The sequence below is a fragment of the Trametes versicolor genome (genome assembly GCF_000271585.1).
Source record: "Trametes versicolor FP-101664 SS1 unplaced genomic scaffold TRAVEscaffold_6, whole genome shotgun sequence".
NCBI classification, from domain to species: Eukaryota; Fungi; Basidiomycota; class Agaricomycetes; order Polyporales; family Polyporaceae; genus Trametes; species Trametes versicolor.
The window spans coordinates 998,208-1,016,406 of NW_007360326.1; the positions used below are offsets into that span (position 1 = coordinate 998,208).

Genomic DNA, 18,199 nt, shown 5'->3' on the forward strand with positions numbered 1-18,199 from the left:
GGTTGCGCTATACGTCGTCTCTGACGACGAAGTCTTCCGACTAGTGCGATACAATCTCAACCTCAATCCAAAATGATGACTTACGGTTTCGTCTAGCCTTTGTCATATTTTCCCTGTTGAAGCGTCGTTCGGTCGATTGGAAGCTCCGCGAACGGGTGATGCTGGTCAAGCGCATGCAAGAGCTGTGGCCGGCAGCGTCGAGTGGCGTCGAGTAGGAAGATAGAGCCGGGTGGGCCCTCGGCGCTGTCCCAAACGTCTACTCCGTTCCACGTGCACGTCACGCTATAATTCTCACCTCGGAGCCCGTCTACACGGCGTATTCTGTCGTCCCACTTTGCGTGGAGCTGCTCACGCTCACCCCGGCGGACACGTACCCCGCTCGCGGCAGCCCCGACGGGTGGTCTCGCCTGTCATGGCGTCAGCACCTTGAAGCCGGCTGCCCCTTCAGTTATCCAATGTTGGTCGTGAGCGTACTAGCGCGGGAACGAGCAACATCGAAGACAACATCATCGTCCGCTCTCCCCACTTAGTGGCGGCTCTCCCGCCGCTCATAGCCGTGTCTAACGCTGACGTTTCGCTATCGCGGTCGCAGAGGACCAGCGCGGTCTCGCCTACGAGTTGTTCGACTAACACCGGTACACATCATGTTCGTCCCCGCAAGAAGACGGTCGATTTGATCTGAGGTAGCACAATCTCTGACGAACAGCCGTCCCTGCGTCTGCGATGCTTGCAACATTGGCACGGTCGGAGGAGGAAGAGGGCGCGGGAGCTAGGAGTTCATAGGTTGACAGGCTGGTGAGTCCTCCAACCCTGTGTTCCCGGCGCTCCGGATGAGCTCATCCGCGGTTTCGTCCCACCCCTAGTTTGTTTTTTGCTGCTGGGATGCTTCGTCCGCCTTCGCGCCGCTGGAAACGTGTATGTTGTCATTGTCCTCTCCCGCCGTGCCCGATTACCGTGTCATGCGCCACCGCAAGGAACCGCCGCCGTGTGTAGCAGGTGGCAGCGCAGCGTCTCTCCGCAAATTCTGCCGCGTCGAAGCGCGCCGCCCCCATGCTCCCCATGGGCGGACAAGCTTCTGCGCCCCGCACCCCAGATGTGCGCGGCTTCCGATCGTCGTCGCGGATTTTTCTGACCACCCGTACAGCCGCGCGCTGGCGAGCCGTCATTCGTCGAGGATGCGGTCGCGGGACGAACAAATTTCAACGGTGAGAAGTTGCACTATCAATGACACTTGGCGATGCCGATGTTGAACGCAAAGTTTCTGCATAGGGAATACACCCCTCAAAAACTCGAGAGCGCCGTATCGATATTTCGTGCCGACGTGGAGCGGTATTCCCACCGGTTAGGATTGTCTCACTGGTCACATAGATCAGGGTCGTAAAGATGCTAACCTGTGTTTCGTAAACACATGCGTTCGAGCACTTCGCACTTCTGCCAGTTCTGATTTCACCCACGCTCAAGCCTCGAGATACAGCTACGTATGGTGCGATGGAGTGCAAGCGAGCACGCGCAGTGCCTCACTCCCTCGCCGCCGTTTATCAAGTTGTGAGTGGTCCAAGTTCACCGTCGCCAAGTGGTCCGCCACTGATATCCGACAATTCCGTAGTACAACGTGCGCGATCGGACGCAGTTGGCGGCGGACCTGTCATAACTGCGCACTCCGAACACAACAGAAGGATCGTCGACTCCGGCCAGGTCCCCGCGTTCGCCTCCCTCATGCTTCAGCTAGCCCTCGTGAGCGATCCCCTGCGACATCGGCAGGATATGGCGAGCCCAGCGCACCCATGACCGAAGGAGACCCTGCACGTTCGGCAGCCCCGCGCACGTCGGGCTTCGAATATGTTGGCGTGAGCCGCAACACTGAGAAGCACGAGGGGTCAGCAGGAGCGCGCTGCCGACGTCAGGACCCGACGCGCTAGAAGCACTCCGAGCAAGAAAGCGTCCTGAGCAGGGGAAACTCGTCGCCATCACGCGCCGTATCCGGCTACTCAGGGCACAAAAGGGCTCTCGATGGCCTCGATGGGCGATCGGCTTCGAATCTGAGGTGCAGGCGCGATCTGTTAGGAAGCCGGCGGGGGAGAGAGCGGTACCGCCGGTGGCTGCGAGACCCCCACGGGGCTCGGGACGATCAGACGGCAACGCGCATGATCAGAAGCACGGGCGCAACTTTCGCTGCGCAATTCCGGATCCGCTCTGCGCTCTCCCGCCGTCCGAGTCCGACCAGGGGCGGCTTCGGATTGGTCGGGGGCGCACAATGCGGTCTCTTCGCGCTCCTCTCGACCCGCGATTGGACAATGCACGCGCCCCCAGAGCCGCGCAACGAAGACTACAGACATGGCGGGACGCCTACTTGGACGCTCGAGGCGTCTTTCTTTACCTGGTACGAAGTATTCAATAATCAACGGGCGGCTTCGTCAACTTCGCTGAGCCCGCTCGGTTTCTCAAGCGGGTCGCGTCACCGCTCATTTTTCGACTGTGTTGCCCAACGAGGAAACCACGCGCGCACGCCGGAGCCAATGATCAATCTCACAAGCCAACTCAGCTCGGCCGCCTTCCATATGCAACATGTCCGCCTGACCTTGCGGGCCTGGCGCATCATGTGCAACGGACTTCGTCATCGTAGATGCTGCAAGCATCCTCTCGGTAGCTTTCACAGAGTGCAAGTAGTATAAATACAGTGCAGGACGTACTCTGGTCTGCAGCGTCCTGTTCGACATCGTGAGCCTCCGTCTCTCACACCCTTCCACCCCGGTCATACCACTGCAGGCATCATGCGCTTCACCTTCCTCGCCACCGTCGTCGGCCTTGCGGTCGGCGCGTTCGCGCAGTCTAGTGTCGCGGACGCGTACGTCGCTTCCGAATCCTCCATCGCCAAAGCCGGTGTGCTCGCCAACATTGGCCCCAGCGGCTCCAAGTCGCAGGGCGCGAAGGCGAGTGTCTCGTCTCACGCTTTTCCCTTTGTGAAAGTCCTAACATGAAAGTATATTTGACAGGCCGGTATCGTAGTCGCTAGCCCGAGCACCACGAACCCGGACTACCTCTTCACCTGGACTCGTGACACGTCCCTCGTCTTCAAGGCACTCATCGACCAGCTCACCTCTGGCGAGGACCCTTCGCTGCGCGGCCTCGTCGACATGTTCACCAGCTCGCAGGCTGCTCTTCAGCAGGTCTCGAACCCGAGTGGAACCGTCAGCACTGGTGGCCTCGGCGAACCGAAGTTCAACATCGACGAGTCCGCGTTCACTGGCGCCTGGGGTCGCCCCCAGCGCGGTAAGCATCTCGACGCTCTAATTACTGTGTAACTCCAGCTGATATATTTACTTTGTAGACGGCCCCGCTCTCCGGTCCACCGCCTTCATCTCTTACGCTAACTGGCTCCTCGACAACGGCAACACCACCTACGTAACTCAAACTCTCTGGCCTGTCATCAAGCTTGACCTCGACTACGTAGAGGCCAACTGGAACCAAACTGGGTATGTTTCGCTCTATCTGTGATCACTGCGAGGGGAAACCATAGGCTAATGCGCACTTGACAGCTTTGACCTCTGGGAGGAGGTCAACTCTTCCTCTTTCTTCACCACTGCCGTCCAGCACCGCGCTCTCCGCGAAGGTGCCGCCTTTGCTACGCGCATCGGCCAAACTTCGGTAGTCAGCGGCTACACCACGCAGGCGGCCAACGTTCTGTGCTTCCTCCAGGTCAGCTGATTACAGTTGTTTGTGTACGTTCACACAGCATGCTGATCCTGTACCGGGCCCTTTAGTCGTACTGGAACCCCTCCGGCGGCTTTGTCACCGCCAACACTGGCGGTGGACGCTCCGGCAGGGACGCGAACACTGTTCTAACGTCCATCCACACCTTCGACCCCGCCGCGGGATGTGACGCTACGACCTTCCAGCCCTGCTCGGACAAGGCGCTTTCCAACTTGAAGGTCTACGTCGACGCGTTCCGCTCCATCTACACCATCAACTCGGGAATTGCCGCCAACGCTGCAGTCGCCACCGGCCGTTACCCCGAAGACAGCTACCAGGGCGGTAACGTAAGTGTACCTACATTGACCAGTATCACAACATACTAACTTGTTGCCGTCCACTCAAAGCCCTGGTACCTCGCCACCATTGCCGTCGCTGAGCAGCTCTACGACGCGCTCATCGTTTGGGACCAGCTCGGCAGCATCAACGTCACGACCACCTCCCTCCCCTTCTTCCAGCAGTTCTCCTCTACCGTCACCACCGGCACCTTCGCCTCGACCTCCGCAACGTACACCACTCTCACTACCGCCGTCAGGAACTTCGCCGACGGCTTCATCGCGGTGAACGCTCAGTTCACTCCCTCGAACGGTGGCCTTGCCGAACAGTTCAGCCGTAGCAACGGTCAGCCCGTCAGCGCCGTCGACCTCACTTGGAGCTACGCTGCCACCCTCACCGCGTTCCACGCCCGCGCTGGCCTGACCTACCCTGGCTGGGGTGCTGCTGGTCTCACCGTCCCCGCAGTCTGCTCGACCAGCGGCAGCGGCAGCGGTGGTGGAGGCGCCGGCACCGTCGCGGTCACCTTCAACGTGCAGGCGACAACCTTCTTCGGGGGTGAGTATTCAGTACATACATGGTCTCAGAATAACGGCACTGACGACGATCCATCCTCCCAGAGAACATCTACATCACTGGCTCCGTCGACGCGCTCCAGAACTGGTCCCCCGACAACGCTCTCCTTCTCTCCTCCGCTAACTACCCCATCTGGAGCAGTACGTCGCGCTCCGTCGTCTGCCATGCCACGCATGTCTAACATTTCCCCCCGCAGTCACCGTGAACCTGCCCGCGAGCACCAGCGTCCAGTACAAGTTCATCCGCAAAGCCCCCGGCGAGCTCATCTGGGAGTCCGACCCCAACAACCAGATCACTACGCCCGCCAGCGGCACCTTCACGCAGTCGGACACCTTCCGGTAGATGACCGGCGAAAACTCGGAGCCCCGGGGGAATGTGAGGTTGTAGGATGTTGTGTGCTCCCCGGGGCGTGTGTGTCCCAGGAACGCACGGATCTTGGATCGGAATCGTCGCGAATCGGAGGAGCGTTGCTACAGAAAACCAAATCGTGGAAGGGATCGAGGAGGATCGAGTCTTGTATTGTTCCGAACAGCTGCCTCGCCCAATGTGATACACTCGCTGTTCCAAGTGACCCCTCGCGGGCCGGTTGTGTGTCCTGGTGGTTGCGCTTTTTGGCAGGAGGTTGTGTGCGGGGATGCGATTGCCGGTGTTGGGGCATGCGGTGCTGGGGTTTTGAATTGCGGACCTCCTTGGTCCGCGGGTGTCCCGAGGTGTTCCGGCCGCCGCGACGATGTGGGTCCCACTCCTATACATTGATCCACCTCGGAAGGCCTCTCGGGTCAACAGCTACGGACGGATCAGGGGTTCCGTGCGGGAGACTTATCAGTTGCACCCGGGGACGGTGTAAACGTGACCTCGGGTGCATATGTCCGACGTCCCGCGAAAACTCAGCGCACGCACACAAGGAGATGATACAACAGACCGGCGATCATATTGCACTCACGAGCGGATATACTTTCATACCTATAGCTAAGGGCTGGCGACACGAACGAAGACGGGACCGCCTTGCCCTGAATGGCACGGCACAATCCCGGCATCCTTGAAGATCAAGTTGATCCTATCCAGTCTTCACGGCTATAGCCTTAGCCTGACGGCCCTACGCCTCCGAGTCCTTGGAAAGCACCCATTTGATCCCCTGTACGAGGTCTTCGCGGACCTTGATAGCTGTCTTGATCGCCGGGTAGTTGTAGTGGAATCCGTGCGAGACTCCAGGGTACCTATAGACAAACAAATCACCAGAGCAAACGTCCCAATGGCCTCGTCAGCGGCATTGCTTTCTGCGCGTGTGATGAACGACGCACTCAATGTGGCGACACTCAATCCCAGCTTCGCGTAGCGCCTTGGCGTACACGCGCGCATCGTCGCGAAGTATGTCGAGCGCCATGCCCTGCACGAACGCACGCGGCAGGCCGCGGTGCGAAGCGTACAGGAGCGGCGAGAACCGCGGGTCGCTTCGGATGGGGTTGTAAACGCCTGAGATTGATACACGTAAGAGACGAAGAGGGAGGGGGAAGATAGAGGAACGAACCAACGACAAAATCGGCGGTGGCGCGCGTGAGTGGAGGCATGTGCTTGTTCTCCTCCATTGAACGCATCTCAGACTTCAATCTAGTTACAGCGTCAGTTCCGTACAGCTGAACCAGAAGTAGCAGCAGATGACCTAGCATTACGGTGAAAGTAGACTTACTTCTCGGGATACGCATCGGGATGGATCACAAGCGGCTCGCGAATGATTTGGCCTGTGAGTTGACGTCCGGGCCCTTGAAAGAAAGGGTCGTCTCGTGCTTCGTGTGCGAGCACCACAGCAAGGTTAGCGCCAGCGGAATGTCCGCAGACAAGAAAGCCCTTGCTGAGATCCCCTTTGAGGAGAGCGGTGTTCGAGGCCGTCTAATCAGGAAGGGGTGCGGGGATGAGTTCAGTTCTGGGAGGCGAAGACGCAGAGAAGGCATACCCATTTGAGTGCTGCCAAGCAGTCAATCACAGCAGTTGGGAAGGGACATTCAGGTGCAAGACTTGAACATGAACCGCGGAGGATTAGCGCTGACGGCAGGGACTGAATGATATGGCAGGACGCAATTCACCGATAATCGACGTTTACGATGGACAATTTCAGATCGACGGCCACCTTGCGAAGGAAGTAATCGTCGAGCTCTACGCTGCCAACACTCCACCCTAGCAGATAAGATCATATGTGAGCAACCCGGAACCCACGAACTCGCAGGGTACTAACCTCCTCCATGCATATTCACGAGCACAGGGAACGTCTCACGCTCATCTGCGACCACAGGAACGATGCACCTGACGGTAATTTCCCCATCATCGACAGGAACCTTCCTGTCCTGCACATCATACGCGTTCTCTGCAGAAAGCCAAAGAATCTAAACAGACTAGTGGCGCTCGCTCCGGGCGAAGAAACTTACCTGACGGAAGAAGGGGCTCGTGGTAAGCTTTGGACGGTGCGACTTCAAATGCCTCGCAGTAGGCGCGAGCTTCCGCAATCGTAGGCACATGTGTGGGCTCTTCAGCTTGGATACGCGGGTCGATGGGGCCGAGGAGGGCAGCAAGCTCGGGGTCGATGGGTAACATCGTGTTGGTAGAACTTTGGGGAGTGATATGGATTTCTGGCGTCTCCTTATTATGGCTTGGAAATCCGGCCAACCGACGGCCAGGGGCAACGTTCATGATGGCCGATCGCCTTCATTGGAATGGAGCAGGCGGGCTTACGACACCCGACCCCCCGCCACTGTGAGCTTAAGTGTAGTCGGCATTACGACCACTACGTATAGTTATGTCTGTCTCGTGATCGGGCTGCTGACGTACAGAGGGTGCATTCGTTGCAGGTATAGCGATTTGCGTCGAAAACCTCGAGCACGTACTGCAGCATTCGAGAGTAATAGGAGGTGAGAATAAAGCTGCTAGGCAAAATCACCAGGAGCACATCAGCACATGTTTGGTTTGAAGAACGGGGGCCGGGAAGTTTGAGTACTTACCTGAGGTCTGCTGTGTTTCTGCAACATTTGTCAGCAAGCCCTCAGGCTCGCCGCTGATACACCGAAGCTAAACAGTTCAGTGTAAAGGGCATGCCATTCGGCTCCGACTAGCTGGAAGAAAGGAGAGACGATATCTCATAAAAACACCTACAGCTAATCGATAGATGGCGGTTGTACAGACGAGAGGGGCACAGGTCACAACGGGCACTGTTATCACAACGTTCTTCTGGCGAGTTATGGGCGCATGTATGCTTTCGAGTATACATAAACCCAATAAGTAGCCATTTATTCACTGAAAGGAGCACAGTGTGTCGTTTACAGCGTGCCGCCAAGACGACACAAACCAGTCAAGAGACTTAAACGTAACTTATGAGTCAAATTTCAATTGATCTGCTGGCAATCTATGGGCGTACCTGTGAGTTCGTGATCTCATGAGAACACCCATAGCTTAGTGGGTTTCAACCAGAGTGTATACCACTCAGAGCCGCCCGAGTTAGTACGAGTAGTCGAGTGAGAGAAGAGAGAGCAGTACTACTTACCGCGTCGATCGTTCGCCTAGAGTAACGTGTGTTCGGCAACTTCCGAGACGCAATTCATCGACCGTCTGTGGAGCTGTTTACATCCATACGGCCTCAGAAAGCAGTAGAGAGAATTCGGACAGGATAAATTCTCGTAGTCGTAGAGTAGTTACCCAGTATCTTCAGGCTTAGCAAGTACTTGCTCATGTGTTAGGTTGCAGCTAAACTCAAAGTCAATATGTCAAGATACACAACAGCCTAGAACACCCATTGTCTGGTGGAAGACTCGGGACACTGCAGAACCAACCCGAGGCCGCAAAAGAAACTGCCTATGGTATAAAGACACCGGGTTGATAGATAGGAAATAGAAGTCGGCACACGTACCCATAAGTCTGAGCAAACCGAGTACATCGTTACCTCAAGGCGTCCCTCAACACGGCTTCCCAGATCTGACGTCGCCTTGTATCCGCAGATGCGATAATTTCGTATCGAATGGTATCGTAGTACACTGTTGCTGATCTATCGATTTCCGTTGAAACGCATCTTGCCTGAGAAACAAGCTCGTCGGATAGAGGAACTGGCCATCCTCGGCAGGCGCTGTAACGCCTTCGAATAGACACTGCTTCTCAGAAGTCCCTGTCTATCTGCTGAGAACGTTGAATACGGGAGGCCGACCTGCAGATCAGGTGCCCCTTACCACTTTCTACTGGTACCGGTTCAGGTGACCAGCCAGACGATAGCAGCCTAGGCAGGTCGCCTGACTTCGATATAGGGCGACCATACTCCAGCAGGCCCGTGCATGCCGCTCATGAGTGGCGATACGGGGTCCCAGGCATTCCGTCCGAGTTATATATACAGCATCGGCCCAGTCAGCGCGTGCACGTCGATGAACGTCATGCCTAGCTCCAAGGACAGCATTTCAGCGCACATCGACAACGTCGAATTCGTGAGCACCCCGTCCGATGAGGACAAGGAGTCAACACCCGAAGTGCGTCCGTGGCGGGCAGCGGAGACACAAGTCCATCCCTTGCGAAAGAGTTTCCTGAAGCTGTACGGCTGTCTGTTCGTCGCGTACCTATGTTCAGCCACCAACGGCTTCGACGCAAACACCTTCGGTAAGTCCCAACTCCCGCGCAAGAGCAGCGAGCCGTACTCACCAAGCCGCCCTCCGCCCAGGCGGACTGACCGCCATCGACACCTTCGTCTCCTACTTCGGCATCACGCCCGAGAACCAGGGTCTCGTCGCCGCGCTCTACGTCATCGGCAACGTCGCCGGCTGCCTCTTCGCAGGCCCGTGCGCCGACCGCTACGGCCGCCGCTTCGGGATGGCCGTCGGGTCGACGGTGTGCATCGCCGGGGCGGTCATGCAGGCCACCGCGCGCAACCTCGGCACGCTCATGGGCGGGCGCTTCATCCTGGGGCTGGGCGCGGTGCTCGTGCAGACGGCGGGGCCGGCGTATGTGGTGGAGATGGCGTACCCGCGGTACCGGGGGGTGCTCACTGGGGCGTACCAGGCGTGTTTCTTCCTGGGGACGATCGTGTCGACGTGGTTGGAGTATGGGCTGAACTTCATCGTCGGCACGCCGCAGTGGACTTGGCGGCTTCCGCTCGCGGTACAGGCGCTTCCGTCCGTTCTCGTCCTCGCGTTCGTGTGGTTCATACCGGAGACGCCGCGATGGTGGGTCGTCACACTTCGGCTCGCTCAGCAGACGTAGCTCAGAATATCACCTGTAGGTATATGGGTCAAGGCAGGGTAGACATGGCGAAAGAGATACTGGTGAAGTACCACGGAGACGGAGACGCAAACTCGCCCATCGTCGCTCTCGAGCTTGAGGAGATGCAGCAAGCGATCTCCCCGGACGGGTCGGACAAGCGGTGGTGGGACTTCCGCGAGCTCTTCAACTCGCGGTCCGCCCGCTATCGCACCTTCCTGGTCGCTTGCATCGCGTTCTTTGGACAGTGGGACCTGCCGCCGACCAGCTACTACTTTCCACTGATGGGTAAGCGTCAGTCATCCGAGCTTGACAAGAACTGACCAAGATTGATGTGGCAGCCAAAACGGCGGGGATCACGAGCGAGCGCACGCAACTGCTGCTGAACGCCCTCCAGACGCCGATCATGATGGCGGCGGCGCTGTCCGGGCTGCGTTGGCAGGACCGAATCGGTCGCCGTAAGCTCCTCATCGCGTCCAGCACGGGCATGGCGATCTCGGTGGCCGTCATAACGGCGTGCACCGCGCAGCAGGCGGGCAGGCCAGTGGTCGGAGGCGTCGGCATCGCATTTGTGTACGTCTTCCTCGTCGTCTTCGCCTTCGCTTGGACGCCTGCACAGTCGCTGTACCCGACCGAGGTCCTGGCGTACAACACGCGCGCAAAAGGCCTGGCGTTCATGAACCTGCTGGTCAACGTCGCTAACGTGTTCAACACCTACGTTCCTCCGGTGGCGATCGCCCGGGCCAGCTGGCGGTTCTACATCTTCTACATCCTGTGGGACGCGTTGGGTGCGCTGGTGATATACCTCACCTTCGTGGAGACCAAGGGAAGAAACCTGGAGGAGATCGACCACATCTTCGAGGCGAAAACTCCAAAGAAAGCCAGTTTACAGGCGCAAGCGGAACTGAGACGTTCAGATGGAATGCTGAAGTCGGGAGAAGCGGGGCCGTGATACTAGACCAGGTTGACCTAGCCAAGATACTTCGGTTGCTTCTTGCACCTGTATGCAATATACACCTGGGTCCAGCGGCTACAGTCAGTAATATTGAACTCAGCGTCGGAGACATTTGACAGACGACTCACATATAGTCGCAGTCTTGCGCTCGGTATCCAAGGGTCTCTCATATGTGTCGGCCCTCAAGCCACAGCTATTGCGCTGCCTGATTAGATCTTCTACACGCAGCTGCTGTTCTGTCGCGCGGTGCTTCAAGTCTGCGTCCTCACCTGCGGTCTCTGGATGATGACGCGCGGTCGTACGGAGATATCACTTGAACGCACGCGGGCGTCGGTCATCTGTGAGATTTATACATCACGGTAAACCGGGGCTAGTGTACATTGAGCTCGAGGTTCCCGGTTTGCTATCATTGTTGAATAGCGCTGTTGACATTGCATTGTCAGCACTTATGGTGGACCACATACCGAGACCGTGTTCCAATATTATGTGCGCTGGTCGGTGGCGGCCGTTGGAACGGATCCCGCAGCCAGTTCGCGCAGTTGGCACAACCTAGGCACAACCGTATAGTCAGCTTGACGACGTTAGAGTATGTCGCGGAGGCATATAACAGGCCACGTCTGCTGCGGTGGGTCGGCTGTGTCCAGTGCATAATGATGAAGCGTGAGAAGATATGCCCGGATTGGGACGCGCAGAAGTGCCTCAGCCCCTGGAGCCGAATACCGCGCGAGACGGAAAGAGGGAGTCGCTGCGTAAGCTCGGCCTGACTTCGCTCTCTCACCTCCAGGTGCCGCCGCCGACATCCTCCGGTACCAGCGCAGGCGCTCTTCATCACCCTACCTTTCCTATTTATCTCTTCGACTAGGCCCAGCCATGCCACCCAGGACACCCATCACCCCCATCATGGCGGGCCTTTCTGCCGCATTCAACAGCCTCCTTGGGACTCCTCGCACGCCCACGTCTGGCAAACTGGAGCTCCCTGTGGGCGAACATGAACCTTTGGTTGCTGCAGGCGGGCCTGCGTCAGAGAAATGCGAGCTGAGAATCGAAGGCATGACTTGCGGAGCATGCGTCGAGGTGTGTGTTTCCCCGCGTTGGTATTCAGCATCCGTCTGAGCGTATGACAGTCTATAGAGGGTATGCTGCGCACACAACCCGGCATACAGTCGGTCAAGGTCGCACTACTCGCGGAACGGGGCGTAGTGGAATACGATCCAGCCGTTTGGGATGCGGACAAGATCATCGGGGTGAGTCCTACCCTCCATTTCCCCCTTGACGACATTGGTGTACGCCCCGCAACGCGCTACAAATCGCGTTCGGCAGCCGCACATAATAGAGTCTGCATATACGTGCTGTACGTACGGCGGAGCGTTGCTCTGCGGGTCGGAGTGCCGCCCCCCCCTCAGCTGGACATGTCGGACGAGTTATTAATAGCAAACGACGTCCGTCGCTGCGTGCCAGCGGGACTGGTGCATATATAATGACTCTAGCGACCCGGAATAGAATTCAGGAATTCGATTGCTGACTCGTACGTAGGAAATATCTGACATAGGTTTCGATGCTACTCTCATACCCCCAACACGCGCGGATGCCATCACCCTTCGCATATACGGGATGACATGTTCATCATGCACATCAACGGTAGAGACGCAATTGGGAGCAATGCCCGGAGTCACCAGCGTCGCCGTCTCGCTCGCTACGGAGACCTGCAAAGTAGAGTTCGACAGGACAATGGTCGGGCCTCGGGAGCTGGTAGAGCGGATAGAAGAGATGGGCTTCGACGCCATGGTCTCCGATCAAGAAGACGCGACTCAGCTGCGGTCGCTCACCCGGACGAAGGAGATCCAGGAGTGGCGGTCGCGCTTCCAGTGGAGTCTTGCCTTCGCGATTCCAGTCTTCTTCGTCACTATGATCGCGCCGAAGATCCCCTTCCTCGCGCCAATTGTCGAGTACCAGCTGTGCCGCGGCATCTACGTCAGTGACGTCGTGGCGTTCATCCTTACGACCCCGGCTCTGTTCTGGCTCGGACAGAAGTTCTACCGGAACGCGTACAAGTCGCTGAAGCACGGGAGCGCCACCATGGACGTGCTCATCGCCATTGGGACGTCGTCCGCGTACATCTACTCCATCGGCGCCATGTGCTTCGCGGCGTACAACCGGGAGCTGGACTATCACCCCATGGTCTTCTTCGACACCAGCACGATGCTGATCATGTTCGTGTCGCTGGGCCGGTACCTCGAAAACCGGGCGAAGGGCAAGACGAGCGCCGCGCTGACTGATCTCATGGCGCTTGCGCCGTCTATGGCGACAATCTACACCGACGCTCCGGCGTGCACGCAGGAGAAGAAGATCCCCACGGAGCTGGTCTCAGTCGGCGACACGGTGAAACTCGTGCCTGGCGACAAGGTCCCCGCGGACGGAACAGTCTTGCGTGGGACCTCTACCGTGGACGAGAGCGCGGTCACGGGCGAGCCGGTCCCCGTGCTCAAGCAGATCGGAGACAGCGTCATTGGAGGCACCGTCAACGGGCTCGGGACGTTCGACATGGTCGTCACGCGCGCGGGCAAGGACACCGCGCTCGCGCAGATCGTGAAGCTGGTCGAGGACGCGCAGACGTCGAAGGCGCCGATCCAGGAGTTCGCGGACAAGGTCGCGGGGTACTTCGTGCCGATGGTCATCTCGCTCTCGCTCATCACCTTCGCGGTGTGGATGGTGATCTCGCACGTCGTGGACGAGAACGCGCTCCCCGCGCTGTTCCACAAGCACGGCGCGTCGAAGCTCGCGATCTGCCTGCAGCTGTGCATCTCCGTCGTCGTGGTCGCGTGCCCGTGTGCGCTCGGACTGAGCACGCCGACCGCGATTATGGTCGGGACCGGGATGGGCGCGAAGAACGGGATCCTGATTAAGGGCGGACGTGCACTCGAGGCGAGCCGATTCATCAAGCGGATTGCTCTAGACAAGACGGGCACGGTCACCGAGGGCAAGCTTACTGTCGCGGCGCTCGCGTGGGCGCCCTCGAGCGATCACAGCGACCTGCACGGCTATACCGCCGACGGCGACGTCCCGCTGACCACGAAGTGCGTCGGGAACGCGACGCGCGCGGACGTGATTGCGATGGTTGCGGCGACGGAGGCGCGCTCGGAGCACCCGCTCGCGAAGGCGGTCGCAGTGCACGGCAAGGAGCTGCTGAACAAGTCGATGGTGCCCATCCCGGAGGTCGTGATCCACACGTTCGAGAGCGTCACCGGTGCAGGTGTGAAGGCCGAGATCGGGCTCCCGGGCGGAAAGGGCCAGTGCACGCTGTTTGTCGGAAATGCGCGGTTCATCCTGCAGACCGGCGACGCGCAGCTCCCGTCCACGCTCGCGGCGTTCGACTCGGAGGAGTCGCACCGCGGCCGCACGTCCATCTTCGTCTCGATCTCGACGTCTGGCAAGCCGCCGGTGCCCATTCTGGCGATCGCGCTCGCGGATGCGCCGAGGCCGTCGTCGATACACGCGATCAGGGCGCTGCAGAACATGGGCATCGAGGTGAACATGCTCACGGGCGACGCAAAGGCGACGGCGCTCGCTGTTGCGAAGCAGGTCGGGATCAAGCCGGAGAACGTGTGGGCGAGCATGAGCCCGAAGGGCAAGGCGTCGGTCGTGACTGAGCTCATGGAGAAGTACGGCGGTGGCGTGGCTATGGTGCGTACTACTCTTTCGACCTCTATGTGCGTCTACTGACTGAAAGCGCAGGTCGGTGACGGCATCAACGACTCCCCATCCCTCGTCGCCGCGTCTGTCGGCATCGCTCTGTCTTCCGGAACGTCCGTCGCGATCGAGGCGGCGGACATCGTGCTCATGCGCTCCGACCTGCTCGACGTCGTCGCGGCGCTGCACCTCTCGCGTGCGATCTTCGCGACGATCCGGCGCAACCTCGTCTGGGCGTGCCTGTACAACGTGCTCGGCATCCCGCTCGCGATGGGCTTCTTCCTCCCGCTCGGCGTGAGCCTGCCGCCGATGGGCGCGGCCGCGGCGATGGCGTTCTCATCCGTGAGCGTCGTGACGAGCTCGCTCGCGCTGAAGTGGTGGGTGCGCCCGGCGGAGAGCCTGATGCCCGGGGAGAGCGTGCAGCACGAGACGATGTTCGACAGCGCGCGGGAGGCGGTGCGCGACGCGTGGGAGTCGGTGCGCGGCCTGGTGGGCTCGCGGCGGGATGTGTCGGGGTACAGCCAGCTGCCGGTGGAGATGAGCGAGGCTGTATGATAGATTCAGACTGGGGTTCCGGCGTCGGACGGTCCGTGTGCTCGCTCGTTTTGCGTCTCGATCTAACTTACTTAGTATGTGGTGTCCGTTCGACCTTCTTGGTTTGCATGATGTAATTTTACCTGCTGCAGTTGGAATATTGGAAGTATCGATAATTGTGAACCGAGTTAATCGTGACCGTGTACCCCGTTCAAACCCGCGGGGGTGTGAGGTGTTGTGGTGGACCGTGGGCGACCATATTGCGCTCGCGAGCCTTGAGGTGCAGGCGCTAAAGCGCCTGACACGACCCACGTGAGCCGGCGTACCGCGCCTCTGCACCGCGCGAGTTTGAGCTGCACCTTCGTCTTCTACCACGACGGCGTTGAAGGTGAGTACGAATATTCCTGCTCAAAGTCACACGGGATGTTCAACTTCGCACTAACATCACCGCAAGTAGCTCGACATGGCGATACCGGCAGTATTCTATCACGATGACTGAGTGACATCGACACCGTCATAATATTATCATACAGTCCCAACGATAGCGGTCAGTAGCACAGTGCATTTTTCTCTCCCGCAATGGTAATTCTTGGGGCTAAAATTTCTCTGTTACTACTTCCAACAAGGCTCAGTCCGTTAATTTTGGTTCCCAGCCCGCGTATCGAAGTGAACCCCCCTCGGAAGGCAGGGCACGCAGCGACTACCGGAAAAGCGTTTGCAACCCAGAACGGCAACATCGGACACCTCCCACCGTTACCACTCGGTTCTTCCGGAATGGCGCGTCACTGGAGTAGTATGCCTGTTAAGGGCTTCTTCGATATTATCGTTCGAGGCCACGCCCTTCCGGACAGCATGAAACATCATCTCATGTTTGAGCCGGAAGTGGATGCCCCGGCGAATAAGTCTGAGCTATGCTCGAACCTGGTAAGGGTTAGATCGCTTCGCTATTGCATTGCATCTGACGCATGTGAATATAGTGCACGACGATCGAGTCGGTTTTCCGGCTTGTTGCCGTCCTGAAAACGTTCGGCGACAATCCGGAGGGCGCGGTGACACGATATCTCGAACACGTAACGCCTCAGCAAGACCTAGAGGAGGCTTATGCGGCCTTGGATGATGGCTCGAAAGGTGATATGGCCCTTCGAGACACCTCGCGCTGGAAAGAACAAGGTGGTGACTCCCAAGACATCATCCCCCATTGCGGGGTGTATCCTACGCGTGGCCCGCTCTATTCCGAAGACCTCTCCAACATCGAGACCATTGTCGAGACCACTATCACAACCGAGGGTCGCCGCAAATGGCTTCGCCGTGTTTCCTGCGCGAACATCCTCATCCCCATCTTCCAACCCTCACAAGCAATCCGCCTTAAGGGCTCTATGACGCAGACCTCAAGCACCTCTGCCGACGACCTGACAAGCGTTCCAACCTCCGCGTCGCGGCCGTCTGTCGACTCCGCATCCGCTCAAATAACGGTGTTGTCTGCTCATGCGCCGGTCGCTTCCAGTTCCCAAGCAAACGATGTTTGCACGTCCGGTTTGATGGATGTCGCTCTACCCACGCCGCAAGAGGTCTTTGCTGAAGGCCAAATCGACGAATATATCGGCCAGGTCTTCGCTCGTCAACAACGCACCCATCTCTTCTCCCTCTGCGTCTTCAAGAGCTATGCTTGTTTGCTCTACTCCGATCGCGTCGGGACGATCGTCTCCAAGTGGTTTCCGTACGGGACGAGCAATGACACGACACTCCAGGACTTCTTCTACAGGTTCACTTGGATGACTCCGGAGGAGCAGGGTCTGGACCCTACTGCTCGCCGTGCCTCGCCCGAAGAAGCCAAGAAGATGCTTGCCTGCGCAGAGTCCGCCTCGCTCGGAGTACAGAAGCAGGTTCACGACGCCATCGGCTGGGATGGGACGACGAGTTCCTTCCAGAAGGACAGCCAGTGGCCGCTCTGCGAGATCACCATCGCCGAGCGCACGTTCCTCGTTGGCCGACCGCTGTATGTCGATACCTCCCCCGTCGGTCGGTGCACCCGCACGTATGTCGCACACGATGTCCAGCAGGATCGTCTTTGCGTCTTGAAGGACTCCTGGCGGCACGACAGCGCGACCTACCATCCGGAACATTTGACATACAAGAGGCTACGCGAGAGTGACGTCCAGTTCGTTCTCTCTTGCGAGGTTGGTGGGGACGTTCGTACCGGGTCAGGGTCGGATGCCGCTACCCAAGCCACTCAAGTGCAGTCGTTTCTCGACAGCAAACCGGCGAAACGCATCCACTATCGCATCGTTCTGAAAGAAGTCTGCCTTCCGGTGACTGAGTTCGGCAATTTTCGTGACCTCGCATATATCATGTGCACGGCTCTGCTAGGTACATAATCCGGCTTCTTCGGCCAACATCGTACTAACTGAAGTATTACACTCTGTAGCGCACCAGCAGGCATGGGAGAAGGCAGGTGTTCTGCATCGCGACATCAGTGTGGGAAACATCCTCATTTACGAGGACTCCGCTGGTCAATGCGCAGCTCTTCTCAGTGATTGGGACCTTTGCAAGTATAAGGACGAGCTGGCTACGGGAAAAGGTCCTCCGGATCCCACCGTACGTATGCTTGCTTCTGCGCTCCCTTCGCATAAACACTGAAGTACCCTCCTCAGGGCACCTGGCAATTTCGGTCCGCCCTATCTTTGCGCTACCCAATCAAGCCCTACGATCTCCCCGATGACATCGAATCGTTCATCCACGTCCTCCACTACCTTGTCCTACGATTCGCCATCACCGATCAAACAATCCACCTCAGGGACTTTGTGAGAATTACATACGACGAGTGCACCCTACGCAAACTCGACGGTGCACACGTCGGCGGCGCCGCAAAGCTGAAGCACATGAACGACAGGCTGTCTCCTATCGTTCCGCTCGGCAACCCCACGCTCGGACGCCTCCTGGCAGACCTGGCCGGGCTATGCAACGACCATCGTCGCCAAATCGCTCTCTCGACGTTCGACCAACTCTACGGATTCCCTGATCCTCTCTCTGTCCAGATGCTCCAGGCATCTACGCCTGCCCCGACGATGAATAAGACCCCCGCGGGCAATGCAGCCATAGCAGCAATCCTAGCACAGCACCCCCGCGCCCTTCCCTCCAGCCTGCCCGCACCCAATGTTCCTGCTTTGGCATCGCCCCCGAGCAACCCCGACGACCTGTACGGGG

At 58.5% G+C, this 18,199-nt stretch overlaps 5 protein-coding genes across 5 annotated transcripts; 4 read left to right on the forward strand and 1 right to left on the reverse strand.

Annotated features, from left to right (window-relative positions):
* Positions 1–2,771: 2,771 nt before the first annotated feature.
* TRAVEDRAFT_37357 (glucoamylase) lies at positions 2,772–4,941 on the forward strand (the record flags this gene model as incomplete). The annotated part of the gene is made up of 8 exons (XM_008040056.1): positions 2,772–2,930; positions 2,994–3,270; positions 3,329–3,473; positions 3,537–3,696; positions 3,762–4,037; positions 4,098–4,581; positions 4,644–4,739; positions 4,796–4,941. The coding sequence occupies 8 exons, from the start codon at positions 2,772–2,774 to the stop codon at positions 4,939–4,941; spliced, it is 1,743 nt and encodes a 580-aa protein (XP_008038247.1).
* A 754-nt stretch (positions 4,942–5,695) lies between these two features.
* TRAVEDRAFT_124132 (uncharacterized protein) lies at positions 5,696–6,968 on the reverse strand (the record flags this gene model as incomplete). Its single annotated transcript, XM_008040504.1, has 7 exons — positions 5,696–5,816; positions 5,901–6,072; positions 6,128–6,207; positions 6,287–6,486; positions 6,551–6,611; positions 6,681–6,771; positions 6,830–6,968. Coding segments are annotated over 7 exons (864 nt in total), but the record flags the coding sequence as incomplete, so codon positions are not given.
* A 2,034-nt stretch (positions 6,969–9,002) lies between these two features.
* On the forward strand, positions 9,003–10,771 carry TRAVEDRAFT_20436 (general substrate transporter; the record flags this gene model as incomplete). Its single annotated transcript, XM_008039910.1, has 4 exons — positions 9,003–9,222; positions 9,284–9,785; positions 9,842–10,107; positions 10,161–10,771. The coding sequence occupies 4 exons, from the start codon at positions 9,003–9,005 to the stop codon at positions 10,769–10,771; spliced, it is 1,599 nt and encodes a 532-aa protein (XP_008038101.1).
* Positions 10,772–11,674: 903 nt separating this feature from the next.
* Positions 11,675–15,174, forward strand: TRAVEDRAFT_148560 (copper P-type ATPase CtaA; the record flags this gene model as incomplete). Its single annotated transcript, XM_008040505.1, has 4 exons — positions 11,675–11,848; positions 11,899–12,018; positions 12,308–14,455; positions 14,507–15,174. The coding sequence occupies 4 exons, from the start codon at positions 11,675–11,677 to the stop codon at positions 15,014–15,016; spliced, it is 2,952 nt and encodes a 983-aa protein (XP_008038696.1). The 3' UTR covers positions 15,017–15,174.
* Positions 15,175–15,732: 558 nt separating this feature from the next.
* TRAVEDRAFT_148564 (uncharacterized protein) lies at positions 15,733–17,994 on the forward strand (the record flags this gene model as incomplete). Its single annotated transcript, XM_008040506.1, has 4 exons — positions 15,733–15,919; positions 15,973–17,362; positions 17,421–17,590; positions 17,647–17,994. Coding segments are annotated over exons 1-4 (2,058 nt in total), but the record flags the coding sequence as incomplete, so codon positions are not given.
* Between the last annotated feature and the right edge of the window lie 205 nt (positions 17,995–18,199).